Below are 20,997 nucleotides of genomic sequence, written 5' to 3' on the forward strand. Positions count from 1 at the left end.
AAATAACCACATGAAAAGATGTTCAACATCATTAACCATTAGTGAAATGCAAATGAGAACCACAATGAGATATCAATATGAACTTATCAGAATGACTAAAATAGAAAATAATGACGACACCAAATGCTAGTGAGGGTGTGGAGAAACTGAATCACTTACACGTTGCTGGTGGGAATGTGAAATGGTCCAGCTGCTCTGGAAAACAGCTTGATAGTTTCTTAAAAAGGCTAAACATGCAAATATGACCCAGAAATTACACCCTTTCCAAACTGGAAACAATCCAGATGTCCTTCAGTAGGTGAAAGGCAAAACAGACTGTGGTAAATCCATACCATGGAATATTTCTCAGCAATAGAAAAGGATAGTTTACTGAATCTTAGGAGTCATTTGGAATTGTTGACAGATAGCATTGGAAGGTGGAGTAGATGTGATTGCCTACAGAGAAAGTACGGCAAGAAGGCAGCCTTGGAGAGCGTTCCAAGGGACTTGGAGAGTTCTAGAGGGAGAATGGGCAGAGGAGCCTGGGCAGAGGAGCCTGAGCAGAGGATGGGGGCGAGGGTGGTGTCACAGCAGCCGAGAGAGAGGGGGTTTGAGAAGAAGGGAGTGGTCAACTGTGCCAGCAAATGAGAAGCCAAGTAAGCAGAGACCCAAAGCTGCAGTGAGGTTGATGGGGCTCCAGGGAGAGCACTCTGGGGGGGAGCACAAGCACTGAAGCTGGACCTGGTGGTGTGAAGGTGAGTCGCAGCACCTCCACACCTGCTCCCATGCCATCTGGCCTCAGTGATCACCTGTGAGGTTGGTGGCTCGGGCAGGCAAGCAGGCATTAATTTTCAAGTTTCAGAGGGGAGAAACCTGGGGCTCAGAAATGTTGGAAGCCTTGATCTGGGACCGAGCCAGATCTTGTGGCTCTAAATTCAGTGCTCTTGTAGGGCTCCCATGATGGCTTTCCACCACATCACAGCACAGGGCAGGTGTGGCTTGGCTTCAAAAACCCATTGGGCAGTAAACTGCTAGAATCCCCCTATAATTTGCTAGGCAGCGATAAGTGATGCCCTGTAACTGAAGAAAGGTTACTAATGCTTACTAATAGCGTAAGCATTCTCATAAAACTTTCCCACAGCTCTTGAGTTTTTAGACAAACATTTGTCTTACTGTGTGACCCAAATACTCTACTGAGTGCTGTACGTAGATTATCTTAAGCCTCACAATTACTTCACGGAATATGTACCGACACTAGTTCATTAAAATGACAAGGAAACTGAGGCTTAAGAAGTAAAGTAACTTTCCCAAATTATACTATCAGAAAGTGATAAGAGGCAGGATTGAAACAAGGGGGTTGTAACCTGCAATTGAACTTGTGTAACAGGCAATTGAACTAGAGACTTAGATCTTCAGATTCTCCAAACAATTATTTTGAGGCTTAATCATGCCTACTGGATAGAAGGAGAGAGAATATGGTGAAGATTAGGTGAGTTAATCCTCAGTAACCGAAGGGTTCAGATATTGGACAGAACTCTAAATGGTAGACGAGTCAATATGCATTTTCAGATTCTTCTGCTTCTAGAATCACCCCCTCCTCCATGACACCAAAATATTATAGGATATTTGAATATTTGTAGAAGGATTATTCTATTAATTTAGAAAATGTTTGAGTGCCTACTGTATGCGAGGCATAGTGCCAGTTAGGGACAGGGGTAGACTGGTGAGCAAAGTAGACCAATTCCTGCCTTCACGAAGTTTACAGGTCAGACAGTGTCATTTTAGAGATAGAGGTGGTTCCATGGTTATGGAGGTGACAGTCCTTTGGGGACCGTGGTCTGTGGATGTGGAGGGTCTTATTCAGCCTCTGAAAGTTTGAACATCCTTCCCAATGCTACAAAACTATTTCTCCTTCTTCATTAATAAGTCCTGAGTTTCTTCAGGTATCCAAACACCTCGGAAAGGGTGGATTTAGCCCCAGTTCAGGTGAAACCCTGACTGTTCTAAACCAGTTCTCAAATTTATCCTGCATTGGAATCACCTGAAGGGCTTGTTAAAAAGATTGTGAAGCATCACATGAACGACCGCGGTCACGTGAGCACAGCTTTCGCGGGGCTCTGGCGGCGGCTTCCTCCGGGAGTTGCGGTCACGGGCATCTCTCGGTCTCCCGCCGCCGGCCCGGGGGAGCGGGGGAGGAGGAGGAGGAGGAAGCGAGGGCGCTGCCAGGCGGCCCAGACGACGCCAGCACAGGAGCCCCCGCCGCCCCGCTGCCCCGCGGGGGGCTGCCGGACCTCTGCGACCCCAGTTCCTGGCGCACAGGCTTTTGGTGCTGTTGCTGGTGCTTCCTTCCTTGGCTTCGGCTATGATAATCCTGCTGACCCTCAGACTCAGATTAAAAGGATATGCAGGTGAATACCACGAAATTCATGCTGCGGTATGCCTGGTGTTCTTGGCCCAATGTAGTTTTGTGTTTCTTTGGTGGCTTTTTGATAGACCAAGCATTTGGAATACAATGGGGCACCATTATTTTTAGTTGCTATTTGTTTTTGCTCTGGGTGGAATATTTAATGCTTTTTGGCCGATGGACTTTGGACGGTTATGTTTGGGATGGGTGGGGAGTCCTTAGCAGTTGCCCAGAATACGTATGCTGTGAGTTGGTTTAAAGGCAAAGAATTAAACTTGGTGTTTGGTGTAAGTTGGACTCCAGTTTAGCATGGCTGGAATTGGAAGAACGGTAAACATGAACCTCATGAGCTGGCTGCATTCTAAGGTTTAAGCTTCCTTGGGCTCTGCTGGTCACACAACCCTTGGGGTCACACTTATGACTGGGGATATAACATGTATTCTTTCACTAGTCCGTGCCTTGGCCCTTGCTTGTTTGGATCAGACAGCGGAAAGAATCCTTCATAAAGAACAAAGAAAAACAGGTGAAGTTATTAAGTTGACTGATGTGAAGGACTTCTCCTTACCCCTGTGGTTCATATTTATCACCTGTGTCTGCTATTATGTTGCCGTGTTCCCTTTCATTGGACTTAGGAAAGATTTCTTTACAGAGAAATTTGGATTTTTCTCCCAGACAGCGAGTGATATTAACAGTATAATGTTTGGGCTCCTGGTGGATAAAACAGGAAGTAACATCATCTGTGTGCAGTGGTGACCACGCTTGCTTCCCACATGATGCTGGCCTTTATGCTGTGGAACACTTGGCTTGCTATGTGTCTCCTGGGACTCTACTATTCGTTGCTTGCCTGTGCATTGTGGCCAATGGTGGCGTTTGTCGTTCCTGAACATCAACTGGGAACCGCATATGGCTTCATGCAGCCCATTCAGAATCTTGGGTTGGCCCTCATTTCCATCATTGCTGGCATGATATTGGATACTCGGGGATATTTGTTTTTGGAAGTTTTCTCCATTGCCTGTGTTTCTTTGTCACTGTTATCTGTGGTCTTACTCCACTTGGTGAATCATATCCAAGGTGGGAACCTAAATTATTCTGCAAAACAAAGGGAAGAAACAAAACTTTCTCATGCAGAATGAGAAGTTTAAATGACTGTGTCTTGAGAATGGGCTGCACACATCATTGGTTTGAAAAAGTCCTTTTTTTTTTTTTTTTTTTTCAAATTTAGAGTTTAGTTGTTAGGAAAAATAAGGGTCTGGAGAGTTATTATATTTATATTTTGAATACACTTAAAGTATAATTCTGAGGACTGTTTTATCCTGTGTCTTTTGTATTGCTGAAGAATTCTACTTTGGGATAGGTTCATCAGTGGTGAAGTTTAGAAAATTGTACCTGGTACATGAGGTTGATTTTGAGTACGGACAGTGAATAATGGAAATCTTTGGATCTCGTACTGAGATAATTTTCACAAAGAGTATCATAGGGATATGGCCTTTTCTTTATCTTAAAGCAAAAAAAAAAAAAAGCTTTTGAGGGAGTAGAAGGGATTTTTTTTTTTTTGGTCTTTTTGTATCTTGTCCATAATGTGCCCCAACTGCACATGCACACAGTTATTTTTAGTCCCTTATAGTTTCTTTGTATTCTGTTGCTCCAGGAGACGTGTGTCCAGGTACAAGCACTGCAGCAAAGGGGCCCAGGGCCCAGGGCCCAGGGCCCAGCCTGTCTCAGTTTGAAGTACATGGCGTAATACTGTATGCTTAAAGGTTTTAGAACAGCTTGAAAGTGCATTCCTTATTCAGGGTAAGTTTATTTACATCCATTTTTTTTCTGATTTATGGTGTATTGTGTCATTATTCAGTTGTTAATTCTTTAGGCTTTGACTGCCATGTGACTGTTCTAGCCCATGGGTGTTGAAAGTAGGCCTTACCAGTTGGGAAAAGTCTGCTGCTGTGGAGGGCCTGTGTGGTCTGGTCCTTGCCTTCCTCTTTCCACTACCTCTGTGCCTCAGCTACAGTGAGCTGCTTACATTTTTTTCAAATTGGTCACATCTCTTCCCTCCTCAGGGGCTTTGTCCATGCTGCTCCCTTTGCTTAGAGTATTTTAGCCAGGATTCTCTAACAACCTGGTTTCATAGGATTTACGACAGAAAATTTTAGCCCCCCACTGGGAACCATTCTTCCTGTGGAAACTCTTCCAGACCCTTCAGGCTATATCAAGTTCTTCTAAAATTCCTGTGATCTTTGAAAACCCCTGTACTTTTTCTTCTTAGCTTACCTCAGTTTATCATGAAGAATTTGTGATGAGGTATGTGTGGGTGTCTCTTTCTTTAGGTTGTAAGCTCCATGAGGGCAGAAACTATCTCTGATATGTTAATAATGATTGTGTTGATAGTGCCTATCACAAAGTAGGCACAAAATAAATATTTTTTTGAATGATGCATAAATAAAAAGGAGAGTAAACTGGGACAAAAAACAGATTGTGAGGCCCCAGCCCCAGTCAATGATTCAGGCCTGAGAAGTTGCATTTTTAACAAGTCCCAGGCCATGGTGTTGCTGGCCAAGGGACTATACTTCGTGCCACACTGACCTAAACTAATCATGGTAATCTCATTCCCCTTGCTAGTGACTGGTTTAGCCATAAACATGCTATGCAATTCTGGCCAAGGTGTTGTGAGGGAATATATGTCGAGGGAAGGATTTCTTAGCTATTAAATGGGACATGCAGGATGAGAAAGACATTGTCCTGCTTCTCCTTGAAGCCATCTTCTTATACGACGTTTGTCAAAGCCTGAGGAAAATGCCAATAAACCGAGCATGATGGAATAGAAAGAAAGACAGAACCAATCTTGGAGATGCCCTACATTTGGATTCCTTGTTGAGATAATTAATGTCCCTATTGTTGAAGCCCTTTGCATCATAGTTTCATATTATGTGCAACAGATACTTTCCTGACGGATGAATCTAGTGCTTCTTAGAGGTTAATGATCATCTCCTTACTATTAGAAGTCAGTAATCCATGCTCAAGCAGCGGTCTGTATAGGCTGTTGGTATTATATTGACCTTGCCATGGACTTGGGACTTGGGACTTTGTGACTGTTCCTGATTGTTCCAAGGTGATCATCTTGACCATTCCAAGAGTCAAGAACCTGTTGGCCCATAAAACCTGATGGGTTTTAGCATGTGACCCCTGTGGGAAAGAACCCATATCACACACACACACACACACACACACACACACGCTTATTCCTCACTTGATCCATGGCACTCAATTCCTGAATTCCTGGCCTAAAGTGGTCTATTTTTGCCTTGTCACACGTGTTTTCTGCTTAGACTTTGGAGTCTGAGCATCTCTCCTTGGTGGGCTGTTTGGCCTGAGCTTCTGATTCTTGCAGCCCTACGTTGCCCCTGGCAGTAATGCCCTGCTCCAGTCCCATGCCTCCACATCCTCCAAACCTGCCAATTATGGACTAACCTGGGCTTGCCCTACCTAAGGATGGTCCTGCGTACAATAATCAACATTTGTACATTACTATCCAGTTTATACTGAGCTTTTAGTTTTTATATTCAGGATCTCAATGGATCCTTGCGTAGAGGCACTCTGACAAGAAGGGGAGATGAGGTACTCTGTTATTGTGCCCATTTTCAGATTAGGGAACTAGAACAAACCAAGATTATACCCATTGTGTAAATTAGGACATAGAAAAAAATCAGGTAATTTGAGTGATCAAAAATCTATTCCAGTAATACTTGCTTAACTCTTTAAGAGCATTTTGAAGTACACAGTTTTTCAAGAAAGTATGTTAAGGTTATAAATTTTCGGCAGCAATGAAAAATTTGCTCCCGTGGATGATTTATCATACATATGAGGTTTATAAGCTTATGAAAGGAGAGCTTTATGGGTTTTTCTTTAAAAATACAGGTTTTATCTTCTTTCTTTAACCCCATTCACTGTAAAGGTTTAGCAATGTGCTGTGCACTACATTGTCCTCACTGAAAAGCTCCCGTTAAGTTACAGGGACTCCTTAGTTACTATATCCAAAGGGGACTCATCACCTTATCATCCTTTTTTTTTTTTTTTTTTCAATTTATAAGTCCAACAAACTATAACGGTCACTTTATTAAATTTTTATTATTATTATTATTTTTTTATTTTTGGCTGTGTTGGGTCTTTGTTGTTGTGAGTGGGCTTTCTCTAGTTGCAGCGAGCAGGGGCTACCCTGTGTTGCGGTGCGCAGTCTTCTCATTGCGGTGGCTTCTCTTGTTGTGGAGAACGGGCTCTAGGTGTGCAGGCTTCAGTAGCTGTGGCACGTGGGCTCAGTAGTTGTGGCTCGTGGGCTCAGTAGTTGTGGCTCGCGGGCTCTAGAGTGCAGGCTCAGTAGCTGTGGTGCATGGGCTTAGTTGCTCCGCGGTATGTGGGATCTTCCCGGACCAGGGCTCGAACCCATGTCCCCTGCACTGGCAGGCGGATTCTTAACCACTGCGCCACCAGGGAAGCCCCACCTTATCATCTGTAGCAGTATCATCTTCTCCATCCTTGAGGTTCTATCTTTCTCTGCTTTCTTCTTACACTCCTGACTCTCTGCTTCCTCCTCTGGCCATTTCTGACCTTCCTTTCAAAGTTCTCTAACTTTGCCTGTTCCTCAGACTTTATTGTTACCCAGGGACCTATTATTGGTCTTCTTTATTTCAGCTGACTATACAGTCTGATCTCATACTTCTTTCTTGAGCTCCAAAACCATGTGTTCAGCCATTTGCTAGACATTTTTACATGGGTGAACCATTAACACCGTATGCATCCTGCAAACTGAACCCATGATTTCTCCCTGCTGAACCCCCTTTCCTTCCTGTATTCTTTTATCTTCCTAAATAGTCATTTAATTGTAAAAACCAGAAATGAGGGTGTCATTTGTGACTTCATCTGTTCAATCATGGCATCAAATCAGTAAGTCCTGACAACCCCCTAAACCCCCTAAATATCTCTCTTATCATGACTCTTCTCCATCCCTCCTATTGGGAGTCAAGTTCAGTTTGTTGCCTATAACATCTTCTTGATTAGCTTCTGTCTTTCTAATCTTACATCCTCTGGCCTATCCTCCATGTGTCACCAGACCAATCTTTCTAAGTTTGACTCATACTTGGCACACAAGGTTCCTTATTCCCTGGCACAGACCTGCTTGTTTAATCTCATTCCCCCTCCTCTTCCCTCACATTTCATGTGCTGGTTAAACCCAACTCTGGAGAGTTCTCTGAACTTTCCGTGCTTTCATGTGTTTACGGCTGGCACCTACGTACTCTGCCTGGGGAAGCCAGGGAAAGTCTCAGCAGAGAGGAAACTTCGACTTGAGACTTGCAGGATGAGTAGGAGTGTGCCTGACCAGCATGTGGTGTCCACCATTCTTGATCCCACGGAGTCTGTAATTCAGTGGGAGACAGATGGACACACAATTGCAATACTTTGTGATAACCGATGGATTAGAAGTATGTACAAATGGCAGTAGAAGGCAATGAAGGAGGTCCTTGAGTATGATAATATCTTTTCAACTCAGGAAAAAAATGACCCTGGCTTATTTGCATTTACAAAGCATCCAATGAAGCAAACCCCTCCAAAGCATAGGGTCTAACATGGTGCCTCGCATGTAGCAAAATACATCGAAGGGGAACAACGAAATGGACTAGCACATTGTGAAACGAACCTGAAGACAAGGAAAGAGTCTTTCTGAACCACACTCATGAAACCCTCTATATTTCATCAAAATGGACTTCATTTGCCCTCTTCTCCTTCTCATCCTCTCTCCTGAATGTTGGTGCTCTAGAGAACTTTGAATCAGGCCTCTCCTGTATTTCTCTGTTCTGGGTCCCTGGGCACTCTTATTCAATTATTACCTTGGTTCCAATTAGTACCTCTGGTGTCGCTCCTAAATTCCTACCTCCAGCTTGGGTCTGTTAGTGCAATTGCTCATGAAATATCTCTTCCTGGAAATTTCACAGGTATCTCTAGTTCATCATGTCCAACATGGAACTCATCATCCTCCTTACTTTTTCCACCCCTCCTCAAGAACCTCTGGCTCTCTTTGTGTTCATTTCAAGAAATATTATCCAGTTGTCAAATTAAGCAGTGTGGGAGTCGTCCTTGATTCTCTAATCCAATCTATAACCAAACGTTTTCAACTCTGCCTCCTAAATATAACTCAGTTCTGTCTATTTATCTCTGCCTTGCTACCACCTGATCCAGGCTACATCACCTTAGACTTATAATGACAACAACGAACATCCAAGTGACTCCCTGCATCTACCTTCACTACGCCCATCTGCCTGCATATTCTCTGATGGATCCACAGTCAAGTAAGTGATCTTTAAAAAATGTAAACAAGATTGTGTCATTTGTTTCTTAAAACCCATGAATGCTAAAGGCAATGTGGTGTCCTAGACTGTATCCTGGAACGGAAAAAGGACATTAGCGGAAGACTCATAAAATCCAAATAAAGCCTGGAGTTCAGTTAATAGTAATGTACTAATGTTGGTTTCTTGGTTTAAATAAATGTACTGTGGTTATATAAGATGTTAACATTAGGGGAAAGTGGGTGAGGAGTACACAGGAACTCTCTGTAGTATCTTTGCAACTTTTCTGTAAATATAAAACTACTCCAAAATTAAGTTTATTTAAAAAAAAAAATTTGTAGCACCAGCGCCTTTTATGTTAGAGTCCAAAATCCCTAGCATGACCAGCTTTCGCTCTCCAGCCAAACTAAACTTATTATTTAATTTTTCCAGTGAGATAAACCTTTTCCTTGCCAGTATTCACAGTGTCTGGCCCATTAATAAGTGCTTGATAAATGTTGGTTGAAAATTAATGAACATTACATTTTTAAAAATCAAAAGATTGACTGTAAATTTGGGGATTGATAGATCTTGGGAATTTGTAAGCTACCTGAGTTGGGTTTTCAGTTGGAGGCAGGATGGCCCAGGCAACACACCTATAGTGGAATGTGACTTTCCTCAACTCCCCGTATCTCCCTTCCCTCGTCCCTTCCAGGCTGCTGTTCTTGAAATTCTGCACCAGGCCCCTTCCGAGCTTGGAGACCAGGTGCCCATTTATGTTAACGGGAGAAAGAAAAAGGTCTTCCCCCACCCACACTGCCCTGTCCTGTCTCCCACAACCCACCTGTGGGCAATTTAACAGTGGGTTCTGGAAACAACGCTGCCTCCTTTCAGGTCTAACTACTAGAGTTATTTCAATGGCAGGAATTTCAAGCCAGGTAAGAGGAGCCACGTCAGGCTGCCAGATGGTGGGGAAGATAGGCATGGGTGAGCAGGCTTCAGACTAAAGGCAGGTAGAGGGGATCAGGTGTTGTAATCACATTCGAGAAAAGGAGTCAAGTGAACCTCATTACACATTATAGAGCCCGTTATAATAATACCCCTTATTATTACTCGGAGTTGGATTTAACCTGGGACAAATCCTTTTCTCTCATGTGCTTTCCTTTCCACCTCATGTTATATCCTTTCCCCTCCTAAGTCATCATTCTTAAAATAATGATGATAATAAGAAGTAACCATGACTAATTACTTTAGATCATCATTTCATCTAAGGTGTCCCAATCAGAATATTTCCAAACCCAGTTTTTCAGATAAGCGAACTCGTTCCCAAGGTCATATGCAGCTGATAAGAGGCAGATCTGCTATTCAAAGTCAAGTCTTTCTCTTTTTCTGCCCTCCTGCAAGTTGCCCAGGGTGATCTGCTCTAAGCACCACATCTCTCAATGAAGGACATAAACAAACACAATGGGTCTTTATAGAAAGGGAAGCTGGAGTATTGGAATCTTAACTGCAGGCAGGCTCCTCAGGAGGAAGCTGGAGGAGGGAGAGGGGCCAGGAGGTGTGGACTCCGTGGGGTGTTTGTTTGTTTGTTTTTTCATCACGTCTTGGTGATGGTAGACACTTTATTGCCCACAATCCATCTGGGAGCAGTGTTTTGAATATTCTGCCCCCCTTTCCCCCAACATCAATTTCCTTCACGTCTTCCAAAATGATAGACAGAAGAATTTAATACATTTAATGCTTTTCCTTCCATTTACACTATCATAAATTACAAAGTATTGATCACTTCACAAAATAAAACCATTTCCAGATAATTTTTTGACAGTATCAAGAAGTACATAAGCTACAACAAACAAATCTGTACAGTTGGGAGGAACGAAACTAGCAGGGACCAAGTAGAACCATTCTGACCCCCGTGTGCCAGCAGAGTCCATCCACATAGCCCTCGGGACTTTCTAGGATGACAACTGCACTGCCCTCTCCCCTTTCAGCTCACTTACCACACAGTAATTCTCTTCTGGTCACTCTGAAACAAGACTAGTGAGTATAATGACATGAATCATCTCAGATAATCAGAGGAAAAGACGTTGTAGTTGGGGTTAAGAAAAAAAAATTGATTGACAGTTTTTGACGTTTTGAATATTTTACCTATGTTACAAAATATAGAAATCTTGGTGTGGAAAGCTCATGCTAAGATAGATAAATATAACCAATAAGATAGAACTATAGTAATCAAATCATATGAAATTATTATCCATCAGAGTTACTTTGATCAAGGAGGAACACACATTTGTAAAAACCAAACATTCATTCTTTAAAAAACAGGCTTGTTTATAAAACAAAAATGAAAAAAATCAACGACTGCAGATTCACTTTTCATAAATACAGAAATGTGGCGAAAATGCAACTTGACATTAACAGATGAATTCAGAATGCTTGCCTGAAAAGAAAGAAGTGCTAACTTTTTACATGGCCCAGATATAACCAGTGTTTCCAAATCATTTTATGTAAAATGACCATGTTCTGCATGTTCTGTGATGTACACACATGATATGGAAAGACTATGACCAATTCCAGAACATACTTTGGGATTTCACAAAATTTTTATGGAAAGAAAATTTGTGGATGTTTCAGACAATCCTACAATTGCTATAAACATACACCGCACGACAGCAAAATGCCAGTGCTTAACAGCAAAAACTATCAAAAGCAGGGACAGAGGTGGGAGGTGAAATTTCATTGCAAAGCACTGATAAGGACAGAGGTATGTCAAGATAATACTGCATTCATGGTAAACTTTTCAGGGATCACAGCAAGAAGGCAGGACAAGGTACACAGGGTAATAATCAATGCACTGCATTGAGTTCTATTTGCTAAAATAAAGTAACATTCTTGCAGCTAAAATAAAAATACATTTTACAATATAAGTTTCATTTAACATTTAACATAGAATTGTCTTCTTTTTGTCAGTGGAAAATGTATAACTGTATCAAGTACCTCTATGAATTAAGTTCCCTTTTATTACTGATAAGACTGAAGTTTAAAGGTCTACGTTGTTTTTTAATAAGTTAAAGAAAGATTTATTAATCACTCTTCCAGCAAAACAGACATACAAAGCACAGCAAAGACCCAGGCGAGGGCTTTTTCTCACCTTCATCCTTGCTGTTCTCCTGTGGAGGGGGCCAGTGTCTATGAGACACAAGAGCCGACATGGCGATCCTCTGTGGTCCAGGAAATTCCGCCACTTGTTTGGAAAACAAATCAAGTGTAAAAGATGTTTTTATTTCTTTAGCCTTATCAACTTAGATGGGTCTGGGGCCATTCAGCTCACTTCCCTGGTGAATTAAAACAAAACATCTTCGTTTTCTATTAAAATCTGCACAATCAGCTTTTGGTACCGCATGTCATGGAGGGTGGTGAGGGTACTGTCCTCAGGGGGCCTCATCAGCGTGGGCCCGAATACAATCCCCAGATTTTCAGCATTCATGAAATTGTCCTTTTCATTCAGAGTCACCCTGCAAGACAGACATATACACAGAGGCATTATACAGACTGGAGGGTGGATTTGTATACTGATTATGAACTTCTCTGGTTTGGGAATTTGCAAAAGAAAATTGAGAATTGGAATTATAGAGAAGTATTTTTTTAAAAGGGAATTTTCTGACTAAAAAAAGTTTTAGATTATTGACATTGCCCTCAGCCAGTAGAAGTGAACTACTAAGTCAATCTGGTATAGACACACTTTTCAAAATTATAAAATCGGTCCTTCTTACTAAATAAACGTGGAACTCTCATTGAGGGAATATTGGTTTAAAGGGGCAGTATATTATTAGGTGGCCCATAGTGCATACAGATTTAGTCTAGGCTTGTATGGATGTCTTTTTTTCCCTCTTGTCGCTGTCTACTGGTCTGTGTGCTGGCAAACCAGGAAGCTGAGGGCAGATTCCCTGTCTGCTGGCAGGGCTAGTGCCTGAGGAAAAAGGTCAAGCCATCATCATGGGACTGGGAAATGGCTGGAATGTGGCCAAACGAAAAAGCAGTTGGACATTACTTCTGGTTCCCACAGGATGAGGTCTTGGAGCAGTGATTATTGTTGGAATTGAAAATCGTCATTTCATCACTAATCATTAGGGAAATGCAAATCAAAACTGCAGTGAGGTATCACCTCACACTGGTCAGAATGGCCATCAACAAAACATCTACAAACAATAAATGCTGGAGAGGGTGTGGAGAAAAGGGAACCCTCCTACACTGTTGGTGGGAATATAAATTGGTACAGCCACTGTGGAGAACAGTATGGAAGTTCCTTAAAAACTAAATATAGAACTACCATATGATCCAGCAATCCCACTCCTGGGCATATATCCAGAGAAAACCATAATTCGAAAAGATACATGCACCCCAATGTTCATTGCAGCACTATTTATAATAGCCAAGACCTGGAAGCAACCTAAATGTTTATTGACAGAGGAGTGGAGAAAGAAGATGTGGTACATATATACAATGGAATATTACTCAGCCATAAAAAGGAATGAAATAATGCCATTTGCAGCAACATGGATGGACTTAGAGACTGTCATAATGAGTGAAGTAAGTCAAAGACAAATATCGTATGATATCACTTATATGTGGAATCTAAAAAAAAATGGTACAAATGAACCTATTTACAAAACAGAAATAGAGTCACAGATGTAGAAAACAAACTTATGGTTACCAGGGGAAAGTGGGGGGGAGGGATAAATTGGGAGATTGGGATTGACATATACACACTACTGTATATAAAATAACTAATAAGGACCTACTGTATAGCACAGGGAACTCTCCTCAATACTGTGTAATGACCTGTATGGGAAAAGAATCTAAAAAAGAGTGGATATATGTATATGTGTAACTGATTCACTTTGCTGTACACCTGAAACTAACACAACATTGTAAATCAACTATACTCCAATAAAAATTATTAAAAAAATAAAAAGAAAATCATCATTTCAACATCCAGGTTCAAGAACTGCAAAGCCTTTAAAACATGAAGTTCAAACTCCAAAGTTGGCTTAATACCTTCCAAGTAGAATAAAATTATGATCTCTCTGATAGTTTGCTTTAAGGAATTTAGGTTTTAGGATGTTCCTAACAGATCTAAAAGGGATTACATTCTCCAAAGAAGAGCAAAATAGGATTAACATATGCTTAGGTTTTGCACAGAAAGCCACCCCTTTGTGTTTATTCTCTTGAAAGTAATTAAGACTAGCCATTTAGCATTATTTTAGGAAGGTTAATTCAGCTTGCATTGCCTTCACCTTGCGAAATTAAGAGGGAGGTAAGAAAGAGGACATTCTTCACTTTCAAACTGCTCATATTTCCCTGCTAAGTCAGGCATCACGCCTGACCAAACAAGATGGCTAGCAAACCCACCATAGTAAAAATACTAAATAATTGGCATTTAAGATTCAACTGGCACATGTCAGCATTTCTCCTGAAAATGATACTTTGCCTTCCAAAGTGTAACAGTTGGGCACTGAAAGAAATAACTTAGAGCTATTTAAAAGCCATGCTGACATTCAAGTCTATTTTTTATCCAAAAATTACTTGTACTCTTAAATTCAATAAATTAATCAGGGACTTCCCTGGTGGTGCAGTGGTTAAGAATCCGCCTGCCAATGCAGGGATCATGGGTTCAATCCCTGGTCCGGGAAGATCCCACATGCCGCGGAGCAACTAAGCCTATGCACCACAACTACTGAGCCTGTGCTCTAGAGCCCACGAGCCACAACTATTGAGCCCACGTGCCACAACTACTGAAGCCCGCACACCTACAGCCTCTGCTCCGCAACGAGAAGCCACCACAATGAGAAGCCCGCAGACCGCAATGAAGAGTAGCCCCCGTTCTCCGCAACTAGAGAAAGCCTGCACGCAGCAACAAAGACCCAATGCAGCCAAAAATAAATAAAATAAATAAATTTTAAAAAATAAATTAATCAAAATGGGACTCTTCTAAGCTACACGTTACATCCCGGATCACGCTGAATATGAGCAAGAGTATTTATATGTTTTAAAGGTAGAAAAATTAAAACTTCAATGCCTTACTGTTTCTACACTGTTCTCCACTTGCTTCCTTTCACTTACTGAATGGATCTGTAAGTTGGTCAGTATAGACAATGTTTTTTTTTTTAATCTAAGAATGGGCTGTTGCCATGTAACTTCCAGAAACACAGAGGAAGGCACACAGAAGCACCCTGATCCTTCCAACATCTCAAAGACCACCTCATTGACTTCACTATACAAGTACAGTGAAGGAAAGAGATCCATGATTTAGGTAAAAGAGTCTGGGACCAGAGACTTAGTATCCTGTGAGCACCCATCTCCATCTGTCTCACGTGCTCTCACACAGATAACCCGGTGTGTAGCCCTCTGTGGCAGGCACCCTCTGGGATGGCTCCCAGTGATCCGTGCCTCCTGGAATTCATACCCTTCTGTAACCCCTTCCCCTAGAGCATGGGCTAGACCTAGTGACTTGCTTCTAACCCACAGGGTATAGCAAAAGCAACGGGATATCACTTCTGAGATTAGGTTACAGAAAGACTATCTTTCATCTTGGGTGCTCTTGCTTGCTTGCTGTAAGGGCGGCCAGCTGCCATTTGGGTGAGCTGCCTATGGGGAGACCCATAGGACAGGGAACTGAGGGTGGCCTCCAGAGAACAGTCAGCAAGAGAGGCCTGCAGTCTAATAGCCACTGAAGAACTGAATCCTGCCAAACACCATGTGACTGACCTTGGAAGTGGAGGCTCCCCGACTCAAGCCTTCAGAGGAGGTTGTAGCCTGGCTGTCAGTTTGACTGCAGCCTCATCAGAAGCCTTGAACCAGAGGCACCCAGTGAAGCCACCTGGATTCCTGATCACAGAGACTGCGTGATAATAAATGTTTATTGTTCTAAGCCACTAAGTTTGGGGGCAGTTTGTTCCTCAGTGATAGATAATTAACACGTCAAGTAAAACAAGAGATCAGAGTGGGAATGTACTTGTCCAGAAGGAAGGCAGCCTCAGGAATCTGGGACGCTAGTGCGCAGGAGGACGGACAGAACACAGAGCATGAGGCCGGCATGGGAGGAAGGTGCAGAGGCGGAGGCAGTGCAAGCAAATGGTTAAGACAGAGTAAGGGCCACGGCTCAGACTGGGGTTCAGTCCTGGCTTTACTGCATCTCTCTGCATCACTTATTGAACCTCCCCAAGTTTCAGCAATATCGTCTAACAGTACCCCCCACACAGAGATAACACATCTAAAGTGCACGGAGCAGCCCCTGCCACGGAGTGAGTGGCTGGCAGTTATGAATGGGGCCGGCCTGGAGAAGGCGGCCTAATTCACTCTGAAGGGCGGTCTGTCCACTCAGCGGGTTGGGGAGGCTGTGAACCTTTCCTGATGCGTTAACTGCCCGGGGCAGGTAGGGGCTGCAGAGGCAGCGCCGAGGAGGAGTCAGCTTACTTCTTTAGGTGGATCATCAGGTACCGGAGGGTCTCATAATGGGCAGGGGGAAGCAGCATGAGCACTTCGTGGACTGCTTCCAGCCTCTCATCCGCACTGGAGATTTCTGTGAAGATCATACGTAATGAATATTCGTGCAGTGTTGAAACATTAAAGTCTTCAGGGAAGTAACAAGAAGTTTGGTTTGTTCAGGTTGCAGAAAAAGGGGCAGTCTACTAACATTTCACTTAAAGTAATCAATGTGTTCATGTCTTGCCGTATTCCAGAAAAGGCTTTGAGGCTGGGAACCACGTGCGTATTGAATGTCCACTGGCTGTGTGGCAGGAGGCTGCCCACGGTCCTTGCCCTCCATGAATCTGCAGCCCTGTAGATGCTTGCTGGTGGCACACGCACCGACTGTGTTTTGCCCATTTTCTGAACACTGGATTTGCTAGAAAACTCACTATCCCCAGCTTTAGTTTAAATTGGACCACACTTGGGAGCGTTCTCTTGAAGTTGTCTACCAGCTCTTTCCGTGGCAGGCTTCCATGACGGAATACACTCTACAATGCAAGGGCACTGGCAGGTGAGCCAGCCAACTCAGTCTGCACTGATGGCACTTTTCACCAGAACGTTGGCATGGTTAACCCCAGTGTGCCGTCCAGGTTAGGAAGCAGATAGTAGGCACGTTAACAATGGGAGGAAGCATGCATGCTTCTGCTTTTTAGGACTCTGATAGGTATTGGCAGCGACTCAAAGAAAGCTCCCCTGGTCACTCCTCCTGGGGCAGAGGGCACCCTGCTGCCAGAACCTTCTCCCCCAAGACCACCAGGACCCAGGAAAGAATGCTCTCACCAGGGAGTAGGGCCACAGCTCATCTGGAAAGTACACCTTGCACTAATCCCAGCCGGCCCACGTCTCTCCCCGTCAGGTATCTTGTTATTATGTTTAGCAACGCATAACCTTTAAAGGTTATATTTTTTTTAATAAAAAGTTCCTTGAGGTGTGCTTGACTTCTACGTCATTCATTCTAGCACCTGAATCTCCCCTTCCTCACCATGCTCCTGGACAAAGTGTAGTGCAATTCCCCCCACTCCCCAACACACATATACACACTATGGTTCTCTCTCCTGACAGCGGTGACCCAAGTGCCAAACCCTGAATGAGCAGCTATGGACTGATGGAAGTCCAATGCTGACGTTCCATTCCTGGACCTGTGAGCTCAGCTCTCCAAGCCTAGCTTTCCTCCTCTGTACAATGGGATTAGAGTATGTGATTCATCAGGTAGATGGGAAGATTAAACAAGGAGATATTGGTGAGAGTTCCTAGTATAGTACTTGACACAGTATATTCTGGGCCTATTACTAACTTTGAACAGCATCAATGTGCAAAACTTGGGGTATAACTTTAATTGATGAGCAATGGGATTCTGCCTAATAGATGAAAGTAGTTAATCTATACAGTCCTCATTGAAGAACATCTGATTGTTTGCTGCAGAAACATTCTGCTTTCAACATATAACAGAGTAAGCCTGACTGTGCTGGTTCCCAGCATAGAAGAAACGATGGGGAGAGACACAACTGCCTGGCACCCAGCTTCAGCCGAGTAGAGCTGGCTTAGTATTGGGTCAACTCAGCTGGTGAACTATGCCTCGTTTTCTCTTAACTGTACCATTGTGCCCTCGCTTGGCAAAGCAAATTCTCATGCAATAATTTAATCAGGTCTGAGTTTTAATTTTCTTGAAGTCAAAAGCATTGCACTTAAAACTTTAGTGCCATTAAAAAATTAGTTCTCCATACTTACTTGCTGCTTCTATAAATTTGGAATAGGTATCATAGGTGATGACAGGAATGGGTAAGTCTCTGAAATACAGTTTAAGGGCTCCAGTGATGATGTTTATGTCTGGATAGATGTTGGCAGATATATCGGCCTTTTCACCATCTGAAAAACAATCAATGATCCAATTCCTAATTAGGACCTTATTTCACCAAGTTAAAGCATGCCCAGAAAGAAAAAAAGATCCAACAATGAATGCTCCTTTACAAGTTTCAGCTGACTACTTTGGCTTCTAATAACACTGAGATGCAGGAAGTAACAAAAGAAGTTTGGTGAGAGGGATTTTGGGTCTGAGGGTAAGTGTAGCCAGAAAAGTAGTGAAATAGACTTAAAATAGTTCTTTGGGTCCCAGCCCCTGGTAATTTGCTAAATAGAAATCTAGCACAGTAATTTATATTCTAGACACAAAGGTTCATAATAGAATAACAATCTAATTTGAAGTAAAAAAATCAAGAATCTCTTATTTAGTATTCTTTGGACTTGGATTTGAAGATCACATACAGAAAATAATGGTTGAATATCTTCAGTTTCTAATGTCTCTTTCAGGCTTACTGAAGTTTCTTTTCACTTGATTACTTCTCCCCTAGTCCCTAGGACTTTAATCTGGGAAACTTTAACCTTCCCTCATGTATAGGTAATGTTATATTTCTTACTATTTTTACAATCATTCTGAAGACATTTTTTGACTTTTTGTTTTACCATTAGTAAATATCGGTCCAATTTAATTGTTGCAGTCTATAAAACTTTCTGGATAGAAAAATGTTTCAATCATATAGGGACTATCAGCATTTTCCTTTATACAGAGAATTGAAAGAACAAATGCCTCAGCAAATTTGGTTCTGAGGATTAAAAAAGCTCCTAATGTACAGAAAACAATAAGAGTGTAGCAGATATGCCATCTGATCCCCTTATTTATGTATTTAACAAATATTTATTGAGAATCTACCATGTGCCAGGCACTATTAAGCCCTAGTGCATCAAAGAAGAAAAGACATATGGTTGTCCCTCAGTATCCAAGGGGGATTGGTTCCAGGAACTTCCCACTGTGTGGACACTATAATCCAAGGATCCTCAAGTCTCTTATGTAAAATGGCTTAGTATTTGCATATAACGTATGCATATCCTCCAGTATACTTTAAATCATCTCTAGATTACTTACAATACCTAATACAATGTAAATGCTACATAAAGAGTTGCCAGCATGTGGCAAATTCAAGTTCTGCTCTTTGGAACTTTCTGGAATTTAAAAAAATATTTTTGATCCATGATTGGTTGAATCTACCGATATGGAACCTGCAGATACAGAAGGCCAACTGTACTCCCTTCAAATAACTCTAGTTAGACTGGGAGTCAGGCCTGCAACTCAACAATTACAAGGAAATAAGACTGCTATGCTGGAGACATGTGGAAACAAGGGGGCGGGCAGAGGAAAAGGAAATGGAATTCTTAGGTCAGCTTGGGGTGGTTGGGGAGGAGTCATGACAGAGGAAGGACTTGAGCTGACACCTGATGAATAGGTAAGTGCTTGCCAGGCAGAGATGTGAACACATTCTAGATGGACAGAGCAACGTGAGCCCAGGTGCTTGTTCATGAAAAGAGGTAGGGTGTATTTCAGTACTGCTGGGGTACAAAGTATACAGACAGGAGGAACTGGCTATGAGCCTGGACAGATAGGGCAGCTAGATCATCAGAGACCTTGTCTACTACTCTGCAGAGTGGAGGTCCTAGCTAGTGGGCTAGATGTTCCATCTCTGATTGGCTGTACCAGAATTATTTGGATCATTCAACAGATATACAGATTCTTGGGCTCACTCAGCTTCCTGAATGAGTCCTCAGGGTGGGCCCTGGTGATCTGTATTTTTAATAAGTTCCCAAGTTGGCTCATGATATCTGACCTATGAAAGAATATGGCCTAGAGGATGTATGGCACAGTCACAAAGAACAAAAGGAGTTACCTCCTAAACTTCCCCTACTTCAGTGCCAGGGGTACCCCCATCCCTGTGCTCTCTTCTTTAGAGCTTTGGGAGAAGAAATCAAAGGGATCTGAGATGGAGGATGCAGAAGGTACCCTGGTGCCATGTGAACTGACCATAAATGTTGGGCAACCAAGTCAAGAACCTTAATGGCACCAAATGCTGTCTGATCATTTTCAAGGAGTATTTTAAACTCACTTCTCCATATGGTCAACTGTGCATGACTTTTAAAAAAACACTTTCCCCAGAGAAGCAGAGAACTATGATATTTGTAAACCGTTACTCCTTGGCTTCCTAAAGAACAGCTCTCAGTAGCTCTAAAAACCCATTCCCATTATGAGTAAAATCTGGTTCCAAAAGAGAGGATGCTAAGGATAAATCATTTGGCACTCAAGAAAGTGCAAGCCTACCTCTGTCAAATGCCATTTTGACATCTTCGATGTGTTCAGTAAACCCGGAAACTCTATAAAGCCCTTCTGACTTTAGTCCTGTTTAAAAAAAGGGACAGACAGATTTTAACTTTAGCTTCCTAAAACGTCTAAAAAAGAATCTGATTTCCTATCTACACTGCGTGCTATCAGGAAATGAGCAAATATAGTCAGTGTTCTTATATATTACATACTGTCACGTCAGAACTTGAACTTGTCCATCTCGGTTTCTGTGCAAGTCTGTCTTCATTTGCTTGTGTGGCAGTGGAGACCTCAGCGATCTGCTATTCCTCCTGCCTGGCTTTGCAAAGTGAACCCATGGTCAAGATTCTCATCAACCGTGGTCTGCTTCCTTTGTTCATCTGACAGCTGGATGTGATTTCACTGCAGCAAACTATTTTCCCTGCAGCATCATTTCAATCCATATGCCATACTGCATGTAGCAGTGTACTAGGTACACAATACAAGTATGCATGTGTGTGGTACATATTATCCTGATTTTACTGGAACTATCCAGATTTTATAGCCTTGTATGTTTAATCATAAACATGACAATATGTTAAATGTTTAACTACATATGATTGATTTAATTGGTATACCTTCAAATAAAT

General features: G+C 42.4%; 1 protein-coding gene, 1 long non-coding RNA gene and 1 pseudogene across 4 annotated transcripts in view; 2 read left to right on the forward strand and 1 right to left on the reverse strand.

Moving 5' to 3' along the window:
• LOC132371911 (uncharacterized) overlaps window positions 1-20,997 on the forward strand; it is a 179,184-nt gene that overhangs the window by 124,813 nt on the left and 33,374 nt on the right. For both annotated transcript variants that reach the window (XR_009505008.1, XR_009505007.1), the window contains one exon: window positions 8,609-8,718. This is a non-coding gene — a long non-coding RNA (uncharacterized LOC132371911). The remainder of the gene's footprint in view (window positions 1-8,608; window positions 8,719-20,997) is intronic.
• On the forward strand, window positions 2,327-3,516 carry LOC132371477 (major facilitator superfamily domain-containing protein 1-like; annotated as a pseudogene).
• CHN2 (chimerin 2) overlaps window positions 10,439-20,997 on the reverse strand; it is a 325,324-nt gene continuing 314,765 nt past the window's right edge. Inside the window, exons 10-13 of one of the 2 annotated variants that reach the window (XM_059933676.1) lie at window positions 20,369-20,446; window positions 17,953-18,090; window positions 16,171-16,276; window positions 10,439-12,209 (exon numbers count right to left, since the gene is read on the reverse strand). In XM_059933676.1, coding sequence (XP_059789659.1) covers window positions 12,038-12,209; window positions 16,171-16,276; window positions 17,953-18,090; window positions 20,369-20,446 — 494 coding nt within the window. In that variant the 3' untranslated portion in view covers window positions 10,439-12,037. The remainder of the gene's footprint in view (window positions 12,210-16,170; window positions 16,277-17,952; window positions 18,091-20,368; window positions 20,447-20,997) is intronic. The other variant, XM_059933677.1, reaches the window with a different exon arrangement.

The sequence above is a fragment of the Balaenoptera ricei genome, chromosome 9 (assembly GCF_028023285.1).
Source record: "Balaenoptera ricei isolate mBalRic1 chromosome 9, mBalRic1.hap2, whole genome shotgun sequence".
Taxonomy (NCBI): domain Eukaryota; kingdom Metazoa; phylum Chordata; class Mammalia; order Artiodactyla; family Balaenopteridae; genus Balaenoptera; species Balaenoptera ricei.